This window comes from Aspergillus brunneoviolaceus (genome assembly GCF_003184695.1).
Source record: "Aspergillus brunneoviolaceus CBS 621.78 unplaced genomic scaffold BO95scaffold_98, whole genome shotgun sequence".
In the NCBI taxonomy this organism is placed as follows: domain Eukaryota; kingdom Fungi; phylum Ascomycota; class Eurotiomycetes; order Eurotiales; family Aspergillaceae; genus Aspergillus; species Aspergillus brunneoviolaceus.
In genome coordinates this window covers 64,193-79,467 of record NW_020290828.1, presented here as the reverse complement: position 1 = coordinate 79,467, position 15,275 = coordinate 64,193, and the positions used below count along the sequence as shown (strand labels likewise).

Here is a 15,275-nt window from a genome sequence, read left to right as displayed (position 1 = left end):
GAGAGAAGTACATGTTGGGAGAGGTGATGATGGTTCTATGCAGTGCCGAGACTAATTCGCCTTCGCATCGGCTACCTCTGTCTTTCCTTTTACCTCCTCCTGCGGCTTCTCCTGCTTCTCCTGCTTCTCCAGCTGCTTCTCCAGCTGCTTCTCCAGCTTCTGGTCAAACGCTTCGACCTGGCTGGCAGTCGCATCCACGCGAATATCGCGAATATGCCTGTTGATCCGGGCATGGGAGTATTTCTTGAGCATGCTTCGCTTCTCCTGCAGATCCGCAAGGAGTTCTTTACTCAAGAAGTTCTTGTTTCTGTGCCGCTGCACCAGCTCGTCAATCACTCGGCCTGTCTCGTTCATCGCCTGGGCGATTTTCGAGCCATAGAGCCCGAAGGTCGAGTCGCGGTTGTGAGGCGGAGGGAGGTCCGCCGTATCATATTCCTCCGTCTTCGGGAGGTACGGTAACGTGGCTTCGTCCAATTTCACGAGGTGAGGGAAGAGTTTCTTGACGGCGTGCAGCTGCAACCCCACGTACAAGCTCCGGCCCTTGTCCTGGAAGTTGCTCGCCCGAGCCTTCCAGGCACCCTCCAAGCCGAGCAACGACAGCAGAAGCTGGGGGTTCTCCTTCAGGGACTGGACAAGATCGAGGTAGCCCACCAGAGCACGCGGCTCCGGAAGGACGAGCGCACTCTCCATGATATCGAGCATCTCGTCGGCCAGTCGCAAGATGTTTCCATTGCGGGTGTCGCGCCGGCAGACACTCATCGCAATGTGGAAGGTTTTGGGATCGGTGATCCCAGCGGGCACCATCTGGTCGCGGATCACCGCGATGGCTTCCCGGGTCGATCGGCTGTAGCGGAGAAGACGCAGGTATTGGTGAATCGCAGCCGCGTCAGGCTTGATCAGGTCCGCGTGACCCTCGCGCGTTAGGTATTCCCAGTACTGTTTGCCAGGCCGCATTCCTTGCACCATGGTTAAGCAGGCCTCCAACACCACGTCAATCTCTCGGTTACCAAGGGTAATCAGGGCTGGGGCTGAAGAGCCGTTGGCATCGCTGACAGGATCGAACAAGTGGTCGAAGTTCTCCTGCTCCTGCTCCTGCTCCTCCTCCTCCACGATTTCCGATTCCGATTCCTTGGTAGCCTCGGTTTCGATCGGCTCGTTGTTGTGGTTCACAAAGGGCAAATAGTCGGCATTCGGCCCGTCACGACGCTTCCCATGCCGCTTGTTGGCCCACTTGTCTTCGTATTCCTTCTCCGGCGAGGGCTTGTTGGCGAAAATGGGCAGTCCCGCCGTCTGGTTGTACAGAGCCAGCACCTCCCAGCAATTGTAGTCGCTGAACGCATTCAAGAGCAGCTCAGCCATCGAATGGACCAGGTGGTTATCGAGCTGCAGCTGACCTTTCTTCCAGCGGTAAACAACATCAGCCCAAACCCGCTTGCCTTCAGTGATGGCCGTCTTCCTCTTCTCGCAGTGCGGGCGGACATGTTTGGAGGGGATATCCTGCGTGCTACGCTCCAGGCGACTCTGAATAGCGCGCAGAATGATCGTGTAGGTGTGAGCGTTGGGTGACCCGGGCCCTTCCTCGGGGAGATCTCCCGCAACCCGCCACAAGGTATCCATGTCTTCCTGGAGCCAGCAAACCTTGAGCATCGCATTGCTGTGGATGATATCCCGCTCCACGTCCGGATTCTCCTCAATAGACCGATATACACGCATCGCGGCGTCCACATTCTTCGCCTTCTCCCGTGGATTATAGATACTGAACCCATTCATCATGATCGTATAGGTGTGGGAGTTGGGTCTGCGGCCACGTTTTTTCATCTGCGCAAAATTGCAACAGTCAGCGAAAGCCCATCATCCACCTTCAAACCAAGACCCGCAAAGCAGAGATCCGACCGTCGCAAGACACCGTAGAAAGAAGACTGAAAGGGGAAAGCACAACTTACATCCGTGTAGAACTTATACGCCGCCATGGTCGCCCCCTGTTTCATGCAATACTCAAAGATATGATTCCAGGCCACCATGCACTCCCGTCCTTCCTTCTGCGCCGCGCGCACCAGCGCCGCCGCCATGATGATCTCCCTCGCCTGCAGCAGACGACCTACCCGCTCCGCCAGCCGCTTCGGGTCCGGCAGCCACTTCAGCTCCATCTCCACCTGTTTCTGCGTATGTCTGTCGCCCAGCAGCGAGGCCTCCTGCATCCGGAGCCGGGGCGAGGTACCGACCTCCGCGACCTTGAGCAGCAACTCCTGCAGCTCCTTGTTCTTCTTGGAGACGGCCGCGGGCTGGTTCGGCTTCGGCTGGAGCTCGAGGAAGCCATTCCAGTATTTCCGGACCACTGCATCGGAGGAGGCGGCCCTGCTCCAGCTCACGGGGGTCGATGTGGGGCTTTGGTGCGACTTCTGTTGTTGCGAGGCAGGGAGAATGGCTCGCCGAAGGCATTCAGTGTTGCTGGTGGTGGTGGTGGTGGCGGCTGAGGAGAGGGTGGTGTAGGCGTGATTGCTGCCGACGGTGGTGGTGGTAGTGGTTTTGCTGTTCCGGGCGGCAGCTCGAGCGCATTGCGCACTGAGTGGAAGTCTCATCGCCATGCTCCGTCTAGTAGCAGAATTCGCTTGTAGAAAGCGCATCGGTGGAGCTTTGGGGGTTGTGATTTCAGTGCACCAGCATGGAGGTAGGGTCGGGAGGGAGGGTTAGATTCGGATTTTCGTCTGATCCTCGAAGCGTTGGGAACCAGACGTTATGGATTTGAGTCGACTTCAGATTATCCCAGCAGTGACGGTGGCGATAGGTCCCCAGAAAATTCCGCGTGTAATGGAAGGCTGAGTGGTGAGGTGAAGGCCGGAGACGCGGCGCGAAAAAAAAAATTGCGGAGATGAGGCAAAAGTTGGAGATATCTATTGCTTTCTTTTTTTTTCTTCACCCGAACAACGAAAGAAACAAGAAAATGGCGTCCAGTCTATTCAGGAACGACAGCTCCTGGAGACAATAACAAACTTTTCGATCTCAAGAAATTTCATAAGTATAACAAGACAGAAAAAAAAGAGTGTTGTTGAGTGCAGCAACGAGCTCCGGTATCTGGACCGCAAACTCCGCGGTGTTCTGAATCTCGGGCTCATTTGAGCCCAGCTAGTCCAGAAGAGGTTAGATTGCTGGTCACTCCAGAAGTGGTATGTTACTCCGCTTCCGAGAGGTCCTGCCTGGCCATGCCCACATCAATGCCTGAGGCAGAATTGCAAGTATGGAGCCATTTCCTCGTAGTCGCTAGACCGCGCCGCAGCGGGCGCCAGCAGCAGCCCGTTGCAGTACCACAGTGGGTTTAGTCCCGATAGTAAGAATGCTCTAGCGTTACTGAATCTGCACTAGTCTAACTGTTTAGGAGATTTAAAAGGCTTTTTTACTATTTTAGCAAAATCGTCCTTTCCTGTTAGGGTCATTTTACTCATAGTACCACCTAGCCTAGTACTACGACTATGCGGCGGTACGCACTAACTCACTAAGTAAACCTCAGGCAGCAGTTTCCGCCCGATAGGCTCTGGGGCTCTCGGGCGCTCAGACATTTCCACCCCCTCCCGATTCCTTTCCGCGCGCCGCTCCGGGGAGGGGAAGGGGGGGGGGGGGGAAGGGCCGTGTACTAAAAGTATGTAAGCATCTAGTAACTTGGAACGGAGGGTTCAGGTACTCGCTAGTACTGAGCGAGGGTGCACTAGTAAGGCTTAAGCTCTTCCCAATCCCAACCTGTACCATTCCCACGCGCGGAGACTGCCGCTGACTAGTCGACCAAAAGAAAAACAAAAACCTTCGATTCGGATCTCATCCAGGAACCCTTAAAACCCCCCTCCTTAGCTTAGCTCAACTTCCAGGCTGACCTTCCCGACCCCCCCAAGACTACTACGCATGTAAGTAAATAAACGGTCGTTTCAGCGCCCCTCTGGAACTAAATCACCCGGCCCGCATTAAGACAAGACCGCGCCTAGATCTCTTCACCCCGATTAGCCTCTTTTCCAATTCCCGGGATTTACTCTTAACATCCGAACCATGCGCGGGCAGTAGATCCTGTATATGCTTTCCGCATCGAATAAGTCAACCCGGGACCTACAGTAGCCCGCATCTTTCTTGATCCTGTACGACAGGACTAGTGACTCGCCCTACGGCACAAGTACTGTAGTCACACCACGCTAGTCATCCAGATACATAGTAATCGCACGTTGCCTGCTTCATAGCGCCGACCGAGCACCCACTAACACAGGAACTATGAAATACATGCAGAATTAATGATCGCTGATTTCTCGCCTAGTCTCTCCTGGAGCGTCGCTCGCTATCAATCCCACGCATGTGACCAAGATGGCCAATGTTGTGACTACAAGAGATTTGGGCCGACACTGAAGCCACCCCTATCAATAGGCACATGAGCAAGTAGGTGTCATTGATACCAGGTCCTACTGGATTCACCAGGATCAGTAGATCATTGAGAAGATATGAAGGAGGATGTAGCAAACTCAATGAATGGCTGCAAGACTTCGACCATTAGGTCATGACCAAGGGAGAAAGGGTATGAATATGAATTTTGCACAGAATCGGGGACCAACACCCAGGGTAATATAAAGGCTGGTCGAAGCGAAATGGACACTGAAACTGCAGGAATACAAAAGCTGAAGATCAGGCATCACAGCAATAAGCCACATACAACATGAAAGGAGAAAGCCGTATAGAGACAATGAGGCGCGTAATTCACAGGGGTAAAACTAAGAAAAAAGACACAGCTCAGATAGTGCAGAAAGCCCCGCCAGATATCCCAAACCACATTCCCATAACCGGTATTCGTTCAGGGAACATGAGACAACGAACCCCTCAATTAGACAATCTCCTTTTTTGGTTTCTCATGCGATCTAACTCAAAAACAACATAACTGGAACAGGAACGTAAGTCGCAGGGCCACTCTTGTTTGACTGGAGCAATCAAGGCCTGGAAATGGTATCATGTGCGAAAGAACTTAAAGAAGGATTAGATCCGGGATGGCGATACGGGATTAGGAGATATTGTATTAGAATATGCAACCTGAGTCAAGTAAGGGAAGTTGAACATCTATTGCGGGTAGCTGGTCGATTGGGTTTCTGTGAAGCCATCATCGATCAGCTACAGACCTTGTAGAGCAAAAGACCCACAGACCTCCTGCGGCGGATATTTTCCTCGGAGAGTCAAGAGTCACCGAGTCATTCGGGTATGATGGTCGTAAATCTCTTTTTAGATCATGATGATGTTGTGTTTTTTTTTCTCTCTCTTTCTGTCGCGGTCTCTCATGACTCCTCATGACCTCCGGTTCTGATAATGCAAAACATAACGATGGACATGACTACTTACGTGGCTGGTACACTTGACCCGCTTGCCCATAGGGGGAGTGAGGGTAATTGGGAGGGTAGGCCATCTGCCCATTACCCTGGTAAACCATGCCACCAGCAGCCGCTCCGTACTGCCCGGGCACCTGGCCATCAGCAGGTTGGTATCCGATCGGAGGGAGTTGAGGCCGAACACCGCCGGGGTACGCTGGCGGTTGGCCACCCTGGGCGGGATCCGCAGGGTTGGGCGCATCCACTGGGTTGGACTGAGCAGCTTGGGCGGCGGCACGCTCGCGCTCCTCAGCGGCCTTGCGCTGAGCCTCTTCCTCCTTCTTCCGAGCTTTCCATTCCTTGCGAATTTCCTTGAATTCTGTTTCAGGGAGGTAAATGTCAGCAAAGTGTGGCCGGGCAATAAGACATGAAGAAGGGTTGGGGAGAAAGAAGTCAAGTATTAACGGGAACCACCGCAAGGGGAAAGCATAGAGACATGCCATGGTGGGCAGAGAGGCTAAACACGCTTAACCTCCGCGCCGGCTTGTCACGCTACTGCGATCCGCGGCGCTAACGTAGTGTAACACGACTAGCGCGTGCCACCCGCACTAGCCCAATCGAGCTATTTGCGACTAACCAAAACAACGCCTCTGCGACTCTCCCCAAGACTGCGAAAGAGCGCCGAGAACAAAAAAAAACAAGACCAAAAGACACAAAAGAGACACCAACTCACCCTCGGGTGTACGCTTCGCACCATGCGATTGCATCGTCACATGCGCATTCAAGTGATTGAGAGTACCGTAGGCCTTCTCACATCCATTCCAACCGCACTTGTACATACGCTCAATCTCCTCATATCTCCGGCGAGGGCGTTTGTGTTGTTGCGCGCCGGGAATGGGAACGAATGAGTATACCTAGAAGAGAAAGAAAAACAACCAAATGAGCTTCTGATCAAAAACATCATGAAAACAGATGAAATAGCGCGCCCGCTTCCCACACCCCCAAAGGCCGGATAGTTCTCTTTTTCGCCGCAAACCCGATCACGCGGGAGGCATCCAAGACAACCGTTCCACGCAAGTGCGCAAGCCTTAGGAAACAGACGCCAAAATCATCAAAAACATACCTGGCCAGGGCGCGGCCCTGCGGTCGCAGCAGGGGAGGCGGGACCAACCGTTGTGGCAGGAGCGTTATATGGTCCAGGAAGACCGTGTTGATTGTGTCCATAACCATGCGACCATTCCGGACGCCCATACATCTGAGGAGGGGGAGGAGGGGGGTGACCCTGGTATTGAGCCATGTCATGGCCCTGCGGCTGATAAGGCGAGTAAGGAGGAGGATAGGTGGGGCTAGAGGCCGCGATTGAGGGATCTATAGGAACGTCTGCGTCAGACTTCACGTTCGTGTGATGATTGCGTGGGTCATGGTGTTGCCCATTATTGAGGGTGGTCATGGACGGACTTGTTGCTTGAGCCATACCTGCCGCACCACCTGCCTGGGTGTTGGGGGCGTGATGGTACTGAGGTGGGCGGGCGAGGTATTCGGGATAGGCAGGGGAGCGCGCGGCGGCGGGTTGGTTCAGACCGTAGTCCGACTGAGGTGTGTTGGATGAAGAGATGTTGGCGGCGGGGCGGACCTCGGGTTGAGGCGTGTACTGGGGAGTCGGGCGAACCTCCGGTTGGGGAGTGTATTGAGCAGTGGCAGCAGCAGAAGCCTGGTCTGCGGCGGGGAGTTCAGAATGATGAGTCGCGGCAGACAGTGGATATGGAAAGTGCGAACCTGACTGCGCGTACTCCGAAGCAGGTCTGTTGTCCATATAATACAAATTTGGTCGCAACTACCGGACCAAGATATCCCTGAACGATTCCTCCGAACTAAAAGAGAAAAAAAAGCCTCGCGTGCCTGTGCAGACGCGTCGAGATGGACACAATGAGCTTTGTGGCTTGCAAACAAAACAAGATTGGACAAAAATCAAGAGGAGAGACAAATCGAGGAAAAGAAATGGTAAGAAAGAGAAAGATAGGCCGAGAGGTAATAAATTGAGGGACAGGGGAGGAGAGAAAGAGGGAGAGAGAGAGAGAGAGAGGGTGTGTGCCAGACTGGTCCCGACGAGATCTTGACGACCAGACCAGATCTTGCGCAATGACGGCTTCTCTTTCTCTTTCTGTCCCTGCTCTTTTTCGTCTTCGTCGTCTTCTTCTTTTTTTTTGTTTTTGGGGATTTTTTTCTGTCCCTTCCACTGAAGGTCGGCAATATGTTGGAACGTACTATTAGATGACTCTGGGAGGAGTTGACTGAATTGTAACAATTCAACCGGTTGTATTGTGATCGAACGGAATCGAGGCAGTCGTAGGGAATCGGTTGGAAGAGGATCGACGCGTAATAATGGTCGCGTATAATTGCACACTCCCGAAAGGCTGAGATAAAAGGGAAATGGAGAGGAAATATTGATACGGACAGGGGGGTTGTGTTTCAAGGGAAGAGAAAGAAAAAAGAAAATAATAATCGAGCTCGGATAAAGACAGAAAGGTAGAAAGGTAGGGGAGAGAGAGAGAAAAGAGTATTGTTGTCTTTAGGGAAGTTGATGGTACTGCTGGATCGTGATGCTTAATTGCCTTAGTCGCCGTGTTAGGGTGACGGAGAATGGGCTTGCAGGTGGCGGTAAGCACAGCAGCACGAGGAACCGGCGGGAGGATTGAAAGGGACGGTCCTGTCTGCGCTCGGGCAAGCTTTGGGGAGAGGGGAATATAGAGGGTTTAGAAAACAGCCAGGTCAGGGCCAAAATAGTCTGTTCGGCCAGGACGAACGAGAATGGAGACACGATCAAATAAATTTCCACCAGCGCAAATGCGTGATAGCGCAGGAGCCGATGTCTCGATCTAGCTTGGTGGCAACGCCAGTCGCACAAGTCACCCTAAAATCAAGACGGATAGAGAAGAGGGGAGGAGGGGGGGGGCTTGAGGAGGGGAAGGGGGGGAAAGGTAACTAAGTGGGAGGAGGGGTGTGGGAAATGGTTCGACTCGACCCGGAAAAGAAAAACCTGAGCAGAAGAAGCGGCCTAAAAGGCTTCGGAGAGGACGAAGCAAAGAGGTTATTCGGCAGGAGGAAAACCGCCTGAGAGCAAAACACCTCGTGGGATCCGAGGGTATGGTGGAGCGCGTGGGCCCGTAATCTTTTTACGCTCTTTAGTAATGAAACGGAGTTGGAGGCAAAGGTTTTCAAAAGGGGAAAGGGGTGGGATGGGGGGAATTAGCCTGGAGAGAACAGACGTTGGATAAAAAATAATAATTAGAAAAAAAAAAAAAAAAAAAAGGATTAAGAGAGAAACTTTAGAAAGGGAATCATAGTCGACGGGAGAGGGAGAGAGGGGGAGAGAGAGAGAAAGAGAGAGAGAAAGGTAATTACTAGTGGAAAGCGGGTATGTAAGCGGAAAACCACTAGTAAGGGTACCAGTACTGGTATGGTAATATCTTCGTCACTCATACTGGAGGGGCCGCCCGGAGGATTAGCTCTTATTTGTCCTTTGTCTTGCTCCAGGAGCGGAGTGCTGCCGCTTTGTGGTGACGGGTCCGTTGCCAGTAAAGTAGTCCGACCCACTCCTTTTCCTTTTCGTGGATTTTTATCAGGACCCCAAAAAGAGTCTCTGGTGGTTAACCAAGTTGCTTGTAATAATTTCTCTTTCAAATGGTTACTCTGTTGGATGGATGCGAGCGATGCTATTCATTCATTTCTTTTTCATTTGTATTTCTTTTTTTTAGTACCCCTCTCTCACTCGCTTTTGTATGGCCTACCGGCTCCTTTCTTTGCCCCCCCCCCCTTCCCCTCAATTGCTCATCGATGATATCCCGGAGTGGTAGGTAGATAGGTAGGTAGATAGATAGGACAGCTGATGGTCACTCCTCGTAACCCCGGCTAAGCTTTCCTTGTCTGAATGTGCCTTCTGCTTCTCTTTACCTTTTCCCTGCTCTTTTGTCCCTAACTTACCACTCCTCTCTGTCTGTCAATTTCCCGTCCTTTTTCCTCCTAAGCGGCAGCGGCAGACTCCGCCGAAATTTGTGGCGAAATCAAGGAACAGGAGAAATCGACGACAATTTCAATGATTTTTTTTCTTCTCTTTTTTTTTGCTTGTGCTATTCTTCTCTGGTCCGTGATCTCTTTCTTACCTTTCTCTATTCTATCAACCCCACCGGTGAATCTGTTGTGGCGTGGAAGCGTTATCCAAAGATATATACAATGTAGATATGAGGTTCAAAATAAACTTAGGGTACGTAGTCTAGTCGAGGATTAATGTTTATAGGGGTTTTAGAGCTTGGATAGTCTACCCGCGATTCGGGACGGACGGTGCGCGTGTCGAGTCCTGGCCGCAGGGAGGCTGTCGTGAACCTAGCGTGCTCTGCGCCCGTGGATACTCACCCAAGATCGTTGGTCAACGTCCGGGCTGCGTGGGTAGGTAATCTATTTAGTGGACAGGCGAAGATGGAGCTAGGAATGGCGTGCCCGAGGAACGGCTTGAACGGTCTAGGTAAAAGCCTCGATGACTAGGGGAAGAGCGGGTGTTAGTAGCGCAGCCCGGAGGAGGGGGGACGAAGCGAGTACCGCGTGCAGGGTCCGTAGCAGAGAGGGAGAGAAGTGAGAGTGAGAGAGAGAGAGAGAGAGGCTCGACATTAATGTTACTGTATTTCAACGAGCTTCAGCCAAACACAAGACAGGTCCAGGCGATGGTAGAGGGGAAAGGGGACGAGATTGAGTGGCATGAGGTAATTAACCATAACGCAGAGATATTATTAAAATGAATTCATTCATTAAGACAAAAAAAACATTACACTTAATCGTAGATAATAATGGTACAGTACTCATAGTACTCTCAATGCTAACAATAGCACTTGATTGACAGTCCAGAAACGGTGCAAAGACGGCGGCGGGTGATGCCGGCGATGGCTCCTCGGATATAAGCAAACTTGGGTTAGAGACCAGATATGGAGAGGGAGGAACGGGGAGGAAAAGTGGGAATGTTGCTTGACCAGTAACCAACACCAACCCCCATTATTTTTATTGTCCAGATGATGAATCCCAAGGTTGCGCCGGTCAGCTGTCGCGGACTTGCGGTACGGCCGATTTCAGGGGGGGGGAACCAGACCTCCAACCGAAGTATGGCCGTAGCAGTGCCAATGGGAAGCACGTCGTTTGGTGGACCCCCGGTTTCTGATAGTAACCACCTCCTATCGCTTGTCAATTGGACAGTTCTCTGTCGCTCACTCGACGGCCATTGTTATCTTCCTGTTTGTAGACTAACATCCACCGTGCTGAACTCATACATCGCTTGTAGCAGGCATAAATAGGTGAATTGGGAAGCGGAATTAAGCGGATCAAATCCAATATGATGGATGATAGGCCTTTTTGCCTCGGGTGCAGTGTAACCGGGACAGTCATCCTTGAGTTATCTGCTTGCCCGCGCAAGTCAGGAACGCGTCAGTGGGGAACACGAGGCTACCAGCCCAACCGATGTTAGGAATAGTCTCCCGTCGGACAAATTAGGCTCCTTACCAGCAGTCTACAATGGCACAGAGCGCACTAGTGGAATATCACGTATTCATCCTGCGCCAAACAAGCAAGATAGAGTCGGGCATGGATCAATCCAAGAGATTCGAGTCGAGTTCGAGGATTGCAAATTCTATGGGGGAGTAGGAAGGGGAAATGTATGATCCAAGCGACCGGAAGGCAGCCGTGAGAGGGGGGCAAGCCAGCAGGAAATTGAACTGATGTTCGACTTCCTTGACGGTGGTTCGTACTTTTGTCTCTATCGCTTATTGGCATAAGAGGGAAGATCTTGTGCCGGAGAAGACGCACCCACGCCTTGGTATTCCGCTCAGTAGGTTTGCGCTGTGTGCTCACAAGTCATCGGGGCATGTTGACGCGAGAATATTGACTATGCTGCTGCTCGAAGTCCAACCATCTAATGGTTGTGCAGTTTGACAGATGATCAATGCTATAACCCATGCGTTCGTATCTTCAGATCGCATCTCGGTCAAGTAAAGTACTGTACAGCACATACACATTTCCCTTGGCTCCCTGGGACACACTGTGTCAGCGGGAGACACCCTTACGGTAGGGAGGAGGCTGGGGAGGGAGGGGGACTAAGCTGGGAAATCCACAGTGGACTCTGGAGTCTGGAGGGTGTATCCTGGGCTTGGCTGTAGCCATCACCATGAACTTTATCGGGATTTTCATTGGACTAGACTTCAAAGATTCTCATGTCGGTGCAGCGAAGAGAAAGAGTGTGTGTGATAAGGTAGGGGACCAAATGGTTCTGCTCATCAGCAGATTACCGGGAGTACTCCGGAACAATCATCCCCCAAGCGAACGATTCTCGACGATCAGGCCTATTGTCAGTGTGGTTCGATTCGTTAATATCCAGAAGCAGGTCGTTCACCTCACTGCAGCATCAGAGGTTCAGAACACAGTGAGGGTGGGCTGAAAACCGATTATCTGATAGGAAGGAAGGCCAGGCGCAGGCTGAGAAGCAAAAGGGGACGCAGGAAATGCAAGGCTCCAATCTCGGAAAGCCTCTCCTCCTTAAGCAAGTGATGATTGGCATCTGGTCTGGGTCTTCTCATACATACCCCGCGCAAGCGGGACCTGCTAACTAATCGACTGCCGGTGAAGGTGACAATCGCGGTTCATCAGGAAAAGGAGACTTACGTTCCCAACTTGAAGGTGTTCTCCGTAATAATGTGTTGATTGTCTTGTTGCCTTCGATAATCTGTTCTACATGCTGCAGTAGCCCTTCCATTCTCCTCTCGCCCCTCATGGTAATTTATCAAGTCTTCTATCAATAAGAAACAACCAGACGCGCAAAAAGGTGGAAGAACAGTTGACCAGAGGCGATCATAAAACAAGAAGAGGAGACCATAAGCCCGTAGGTCACAAGGCAATTATCATGCAATATGATTTTGTTTGAAGTGGATCACGAGTATCAATAATATAACTTGTAACTTAACTTATCAATTTCTAGTGCTCCGTAGGCAATGTAAACCCTCCTCCGTCCAGGACATCAGGCATACGGGCAGTCAATGGATGTCGAATTATACCCAAAGCTGAGTGACAAACACAACTCTAATCGATACCATCCCTATTACATCGACAGGAGGGCTATCGAAGCTGCCCCAAACCACAACATCGGACGAAAGAACCTACCTTGGTCAATGCTCTATCTAGCTTGCTGGACTCCTCAGTAGGCGTTCTTTCGAATGTCCATACATTTCTCATACTGAGGGCGGAATCAAGCCTCCTATCCCCGGATATTACTCCGTATACATGGGGTAATTTGAATACAGAGTACTGATACCACATAGCTGGTAAGTACTGTACTTACGCGGTAACTAACCCTCGCTATGTAAGGCCTTGGTAAGTTTCTTACTGTTTCGGATGCTGGCCGACTACCTTAAACTCAAGAGATGACTGCCCGTCGATCGGGACCTTTCCTAAGAGTGACTAGCCACCATGATTAGTACTGATGATACCTGACCCACAAGCGCCCTTGGGGTAGCCCGCCGATAGCCAGACCAACAATTGAACAAGCAACCCTTCCTCATCGGTGGTGAAGCTGTGACCATAGACTAGCAGTAGTGTTCCCGGCACTACAGTGATGAATGGGTTTGTGAGGCTTGGGCCAACACAATGTCCTCCAGCTCAACCATGGGCTGCTTGGACACAATACCTTGATCGCCCTACTGCTCAGAGCAATGGTCTCAACAATGCAACCATCATGAGCAACGTGTGAGCGTATCGCTCTTGTAATGAATTTTCTATAAAGTGTGACTCGAGGCCCACTCTGACAACACATTGGCGGGAGAGCTTTCAGTGGTCGAGAGCGGCTCTCAAATCATCAATCGTTATTGTTCTCCGACGGACATCCATATGCACATGAAAGGGGCAATCTGTCAGTTCTGGCCCATCGATGATGTAGAGCTGCAGTGCAGCATCATTTCAATTTTTTTTCTCCTTCTTTTTTACCCACTCCATTGATTGCTTCATTCACCTCTGGCTTGTGATGGCTGTTGCTTGCGTGCTGCATAAAACACTTCCCTTATTCCGCATGGGATGCGCATACTGGTCGGTCTGCCAATGATAAGCGAGGTTGGTCTTTTCTCGCTTTCGGTACGTCCCTGACTCGCGGGCCTGATGGCTAAAGCTCCAGACTCCATACACTACTCCGTAACTTAGTTACTGTGCTCTGTGATTAGGCAGCATAACCACGGGCAGAGCTTCAAGCTACCTACCTGCCTCATCGCTCTAAGCCTTAAACGTGATCTGAAGTGCTCCACGTGCGCGGACTCGGAGTCCTGTAGTTGGCTAGTAGTTGACAGCGGTGTCTCACCAGATTAAGCGGCGGCCGCCCTGACACTTCCGAGGCGCGATACTATCCGGAAATGGAAGGTGGATAGCACAGCCTGGAGCTGGAGGAGCTAAAGATCCATTTGATGACATGAGCCCATGTATACCACGTGACCACGCTTCTTTCCGCGGAGCAGAGCGCACCTGGCACCTGGCAGTGTCAAAATGATACCCATTCAGTATCGGTTAAACCGAACAAAGAGAGCCAGTGACCTAGTGCCCTCTCTCCTCATCTCGTCTCTGCATCCCTGTGCGTAGGTTCTCATATAAAGATCTGCTAACTAGATGCGCCGTTAATTAGTGGGTGTGGAGAAACATACCCCTGGACTGAAAGATGAACATACTACCTATGCGTATCAAAGATGAAGGTAGGTTGGTTGGGGCATTGCTCGCCTCCCATCAGCTACCTGTGCTTGCTCAGAACACGATGGAAGACAGGACCACACAGCTACCATCTACCTTGGTGGACGGTCCATCGACCCATGCGATACAATACCGAACCGACATTCAAATTTCAGAAGTGACCAGGGAGGACACTCCAGGATGGAAATGGACATCTTTCAGGTTTCCACACGGCTCTGCGGCTCTGTCTCCGAGCCTCGATGTGGATCGAAGAATGGAGCCATGGATAGGGTTGTTTGGCGCAGGTCGCTATGTTGATACATAAGTCTTGATGCCGGAGGAACGTTCGGAAAACGATTCGGGAACCGCCGCCCCCCATCTCTTGAATCCAGATGTCCCACCCAGAACAGTGGCAGGAAAGACAGCAAGGACGTCCAATGAGAGCATTATCGATTTCCTCTATGATGAGTTTTTTTGAACCTCGATCCATTTGGTAGTCACGCTAAGAGCAGCTCAAGATAGCTTGCTGTACAGCGATAGACCCAAACTTGGTTCCACTCTCGCCGCTCTCATGCTGTCTCACTGACGGGTGAGCCACGGAGAGGGTGGGCATGAGCTTGAGTTGGAGATCAAGTTAAACAGCATATCGCGCGATCAGCAGCGCAATCAGACGATCCCACTTTGTTCCAACCTGCCGTGAGCATCTGGACTTATGGTAGAAACCAAAGTACAGTACGTACAGTACGTACGTAGTGGTATAGTTACTGGCTGGCTCCGGGTCCGGCCCGGTTCTCGGACTGCCAAGCAGATTGTTGTACTCGGTAGGTGTATTCGACCAGACCAACAGCAACAACAATCTTAAGTGGGCCACTACTCGGGCGATCAACAAGTCATGGATGATGGACGTGATGGGAGGCTTTGCATCAGAGTCAATAAAATAATATTATTCTGCGCCAAAAAAAAGAAAGAGAAAAAAAAACCAAATAAAAAGAGTAAGAAGTCTCATCCAGAATAAAAGCACCAATAGGAAAAATCAAGACACTTTCCCCAAGGTAACATCACTTGAGCAAGCAGCAGCAGCAGCAGCAGCAGCAACAGACCATGAACAAACAAAGACCACTGTTCAATTGTCGGGACTTCGCTTGAGCCATTCATTGACATGGTGAATGTCTCAAGATCGATATACCTACTGTCTTCGGCCGGAGATCCCGCCAAGAATTA

At 51.3% G+C, this 15,275-nt stretch overlaps 4 protein-coding genes across 4 annotated transcripts; 3 read left to right on the top strand and 1 right to left on the bottom strand.

Moving 5' to 3' along the window:
- Window positions 1-51: 51 nt before the first annotated feature.
- On the bottom strand, window positions 52-7,134 carry BO95DRAFT_457327 (uncharacterized protein; the record flags this gene model as incomplete). Its single annotated transcript, XM_025588468.1, has 6 exons — window positions 52-1,818; window positions 1,944-2,297; window positions 3,492-3,573; window positions 5,352-5,700; window positions 6,055-6,235; window positions 6,445-7,134. The coding sequence occupies 6 exons, from the start codon at window positions 7,132-7,134 to the stop codon at window positions 52-54; spliced, it is 3,423 nt and encodes a 1,140-aa protein (XP_025437057.1).
- Window positions 7,135-8,731: 1,597 nt separating this feature from the next.
- BO95DRAFT_297150 (uncharacterized protein) lies at window positions 8,732-9,287 on the top strand. The gene has a single exon (XM_025581756.1). The coding sequence runs from the start codon at window positions 8,779-8,781 to the stop codon at window positions 9,157-9,159; it is 381 nt and encodes a 126-aa protein (XP_025437056.1). The 5' UTR covers window positions 8,732-8,778; the 3' UTR covers window positions 9,160-9,287.
- BO95DRAFT_297155 (uncharacterized protein) lies at window positions 9,287-9,645 on the top strand. The gene has a single exon (XM_025581757.1). It carries the CDS (start codon window positions 9,415-9,417, stop codon window positions 9,604-9,606), a length of 192 nt encoding a protein of 63 aa, XP_025437055.1. The 5' UTR covers window positions 9,287-9,414; the 3' UTR covers window positions 9,607-9,645.
- A 4,247-nt stretch (window positions 9,646-13,892) lies between these two features.
- Window positions 13,893-14,514, top strand: BO95DRAFT_447791 (uncharacterized protein). Its single transcript, XM_025587706.1, has one exon. It carries the CDS (start codon window positions 14,047-14,049, stop codon window positions 14,377-14,379), a length of 333 nt encoding a protein of 110 aa, XP_025437054.1. The 5' UTR covers window positions 13,893-14,046; the 3' UTR covers window positions 14,380-14,514.
- Window positions 14,515-15,275: the final 761 nt, after the last annotated feature.

Coding starts and splice junctions, on each gene's coding strand:
- BO95DRAFT_297150 (XM_025581756.1), top strand. CDS start 8,779: ATGGTAATATCTTCGTCACTCATACTGGAGGGGCCGCCCGGAGGATTA.
- BO95DRAFT_297155 (XM_025581757.1), top strand. CDS start 9,415: ATGATTTTTTTTCTTCTCTTTTTTTTTGCTTGTGCTATTCTTCTCTGG.
- BO95DRAFT_447791 (XM_025587706.1), top strand. CDS start 14,047: ATGAACATACTACCTATGCGTATCAAAGATGAAGGTAGGTTGGTTGGG.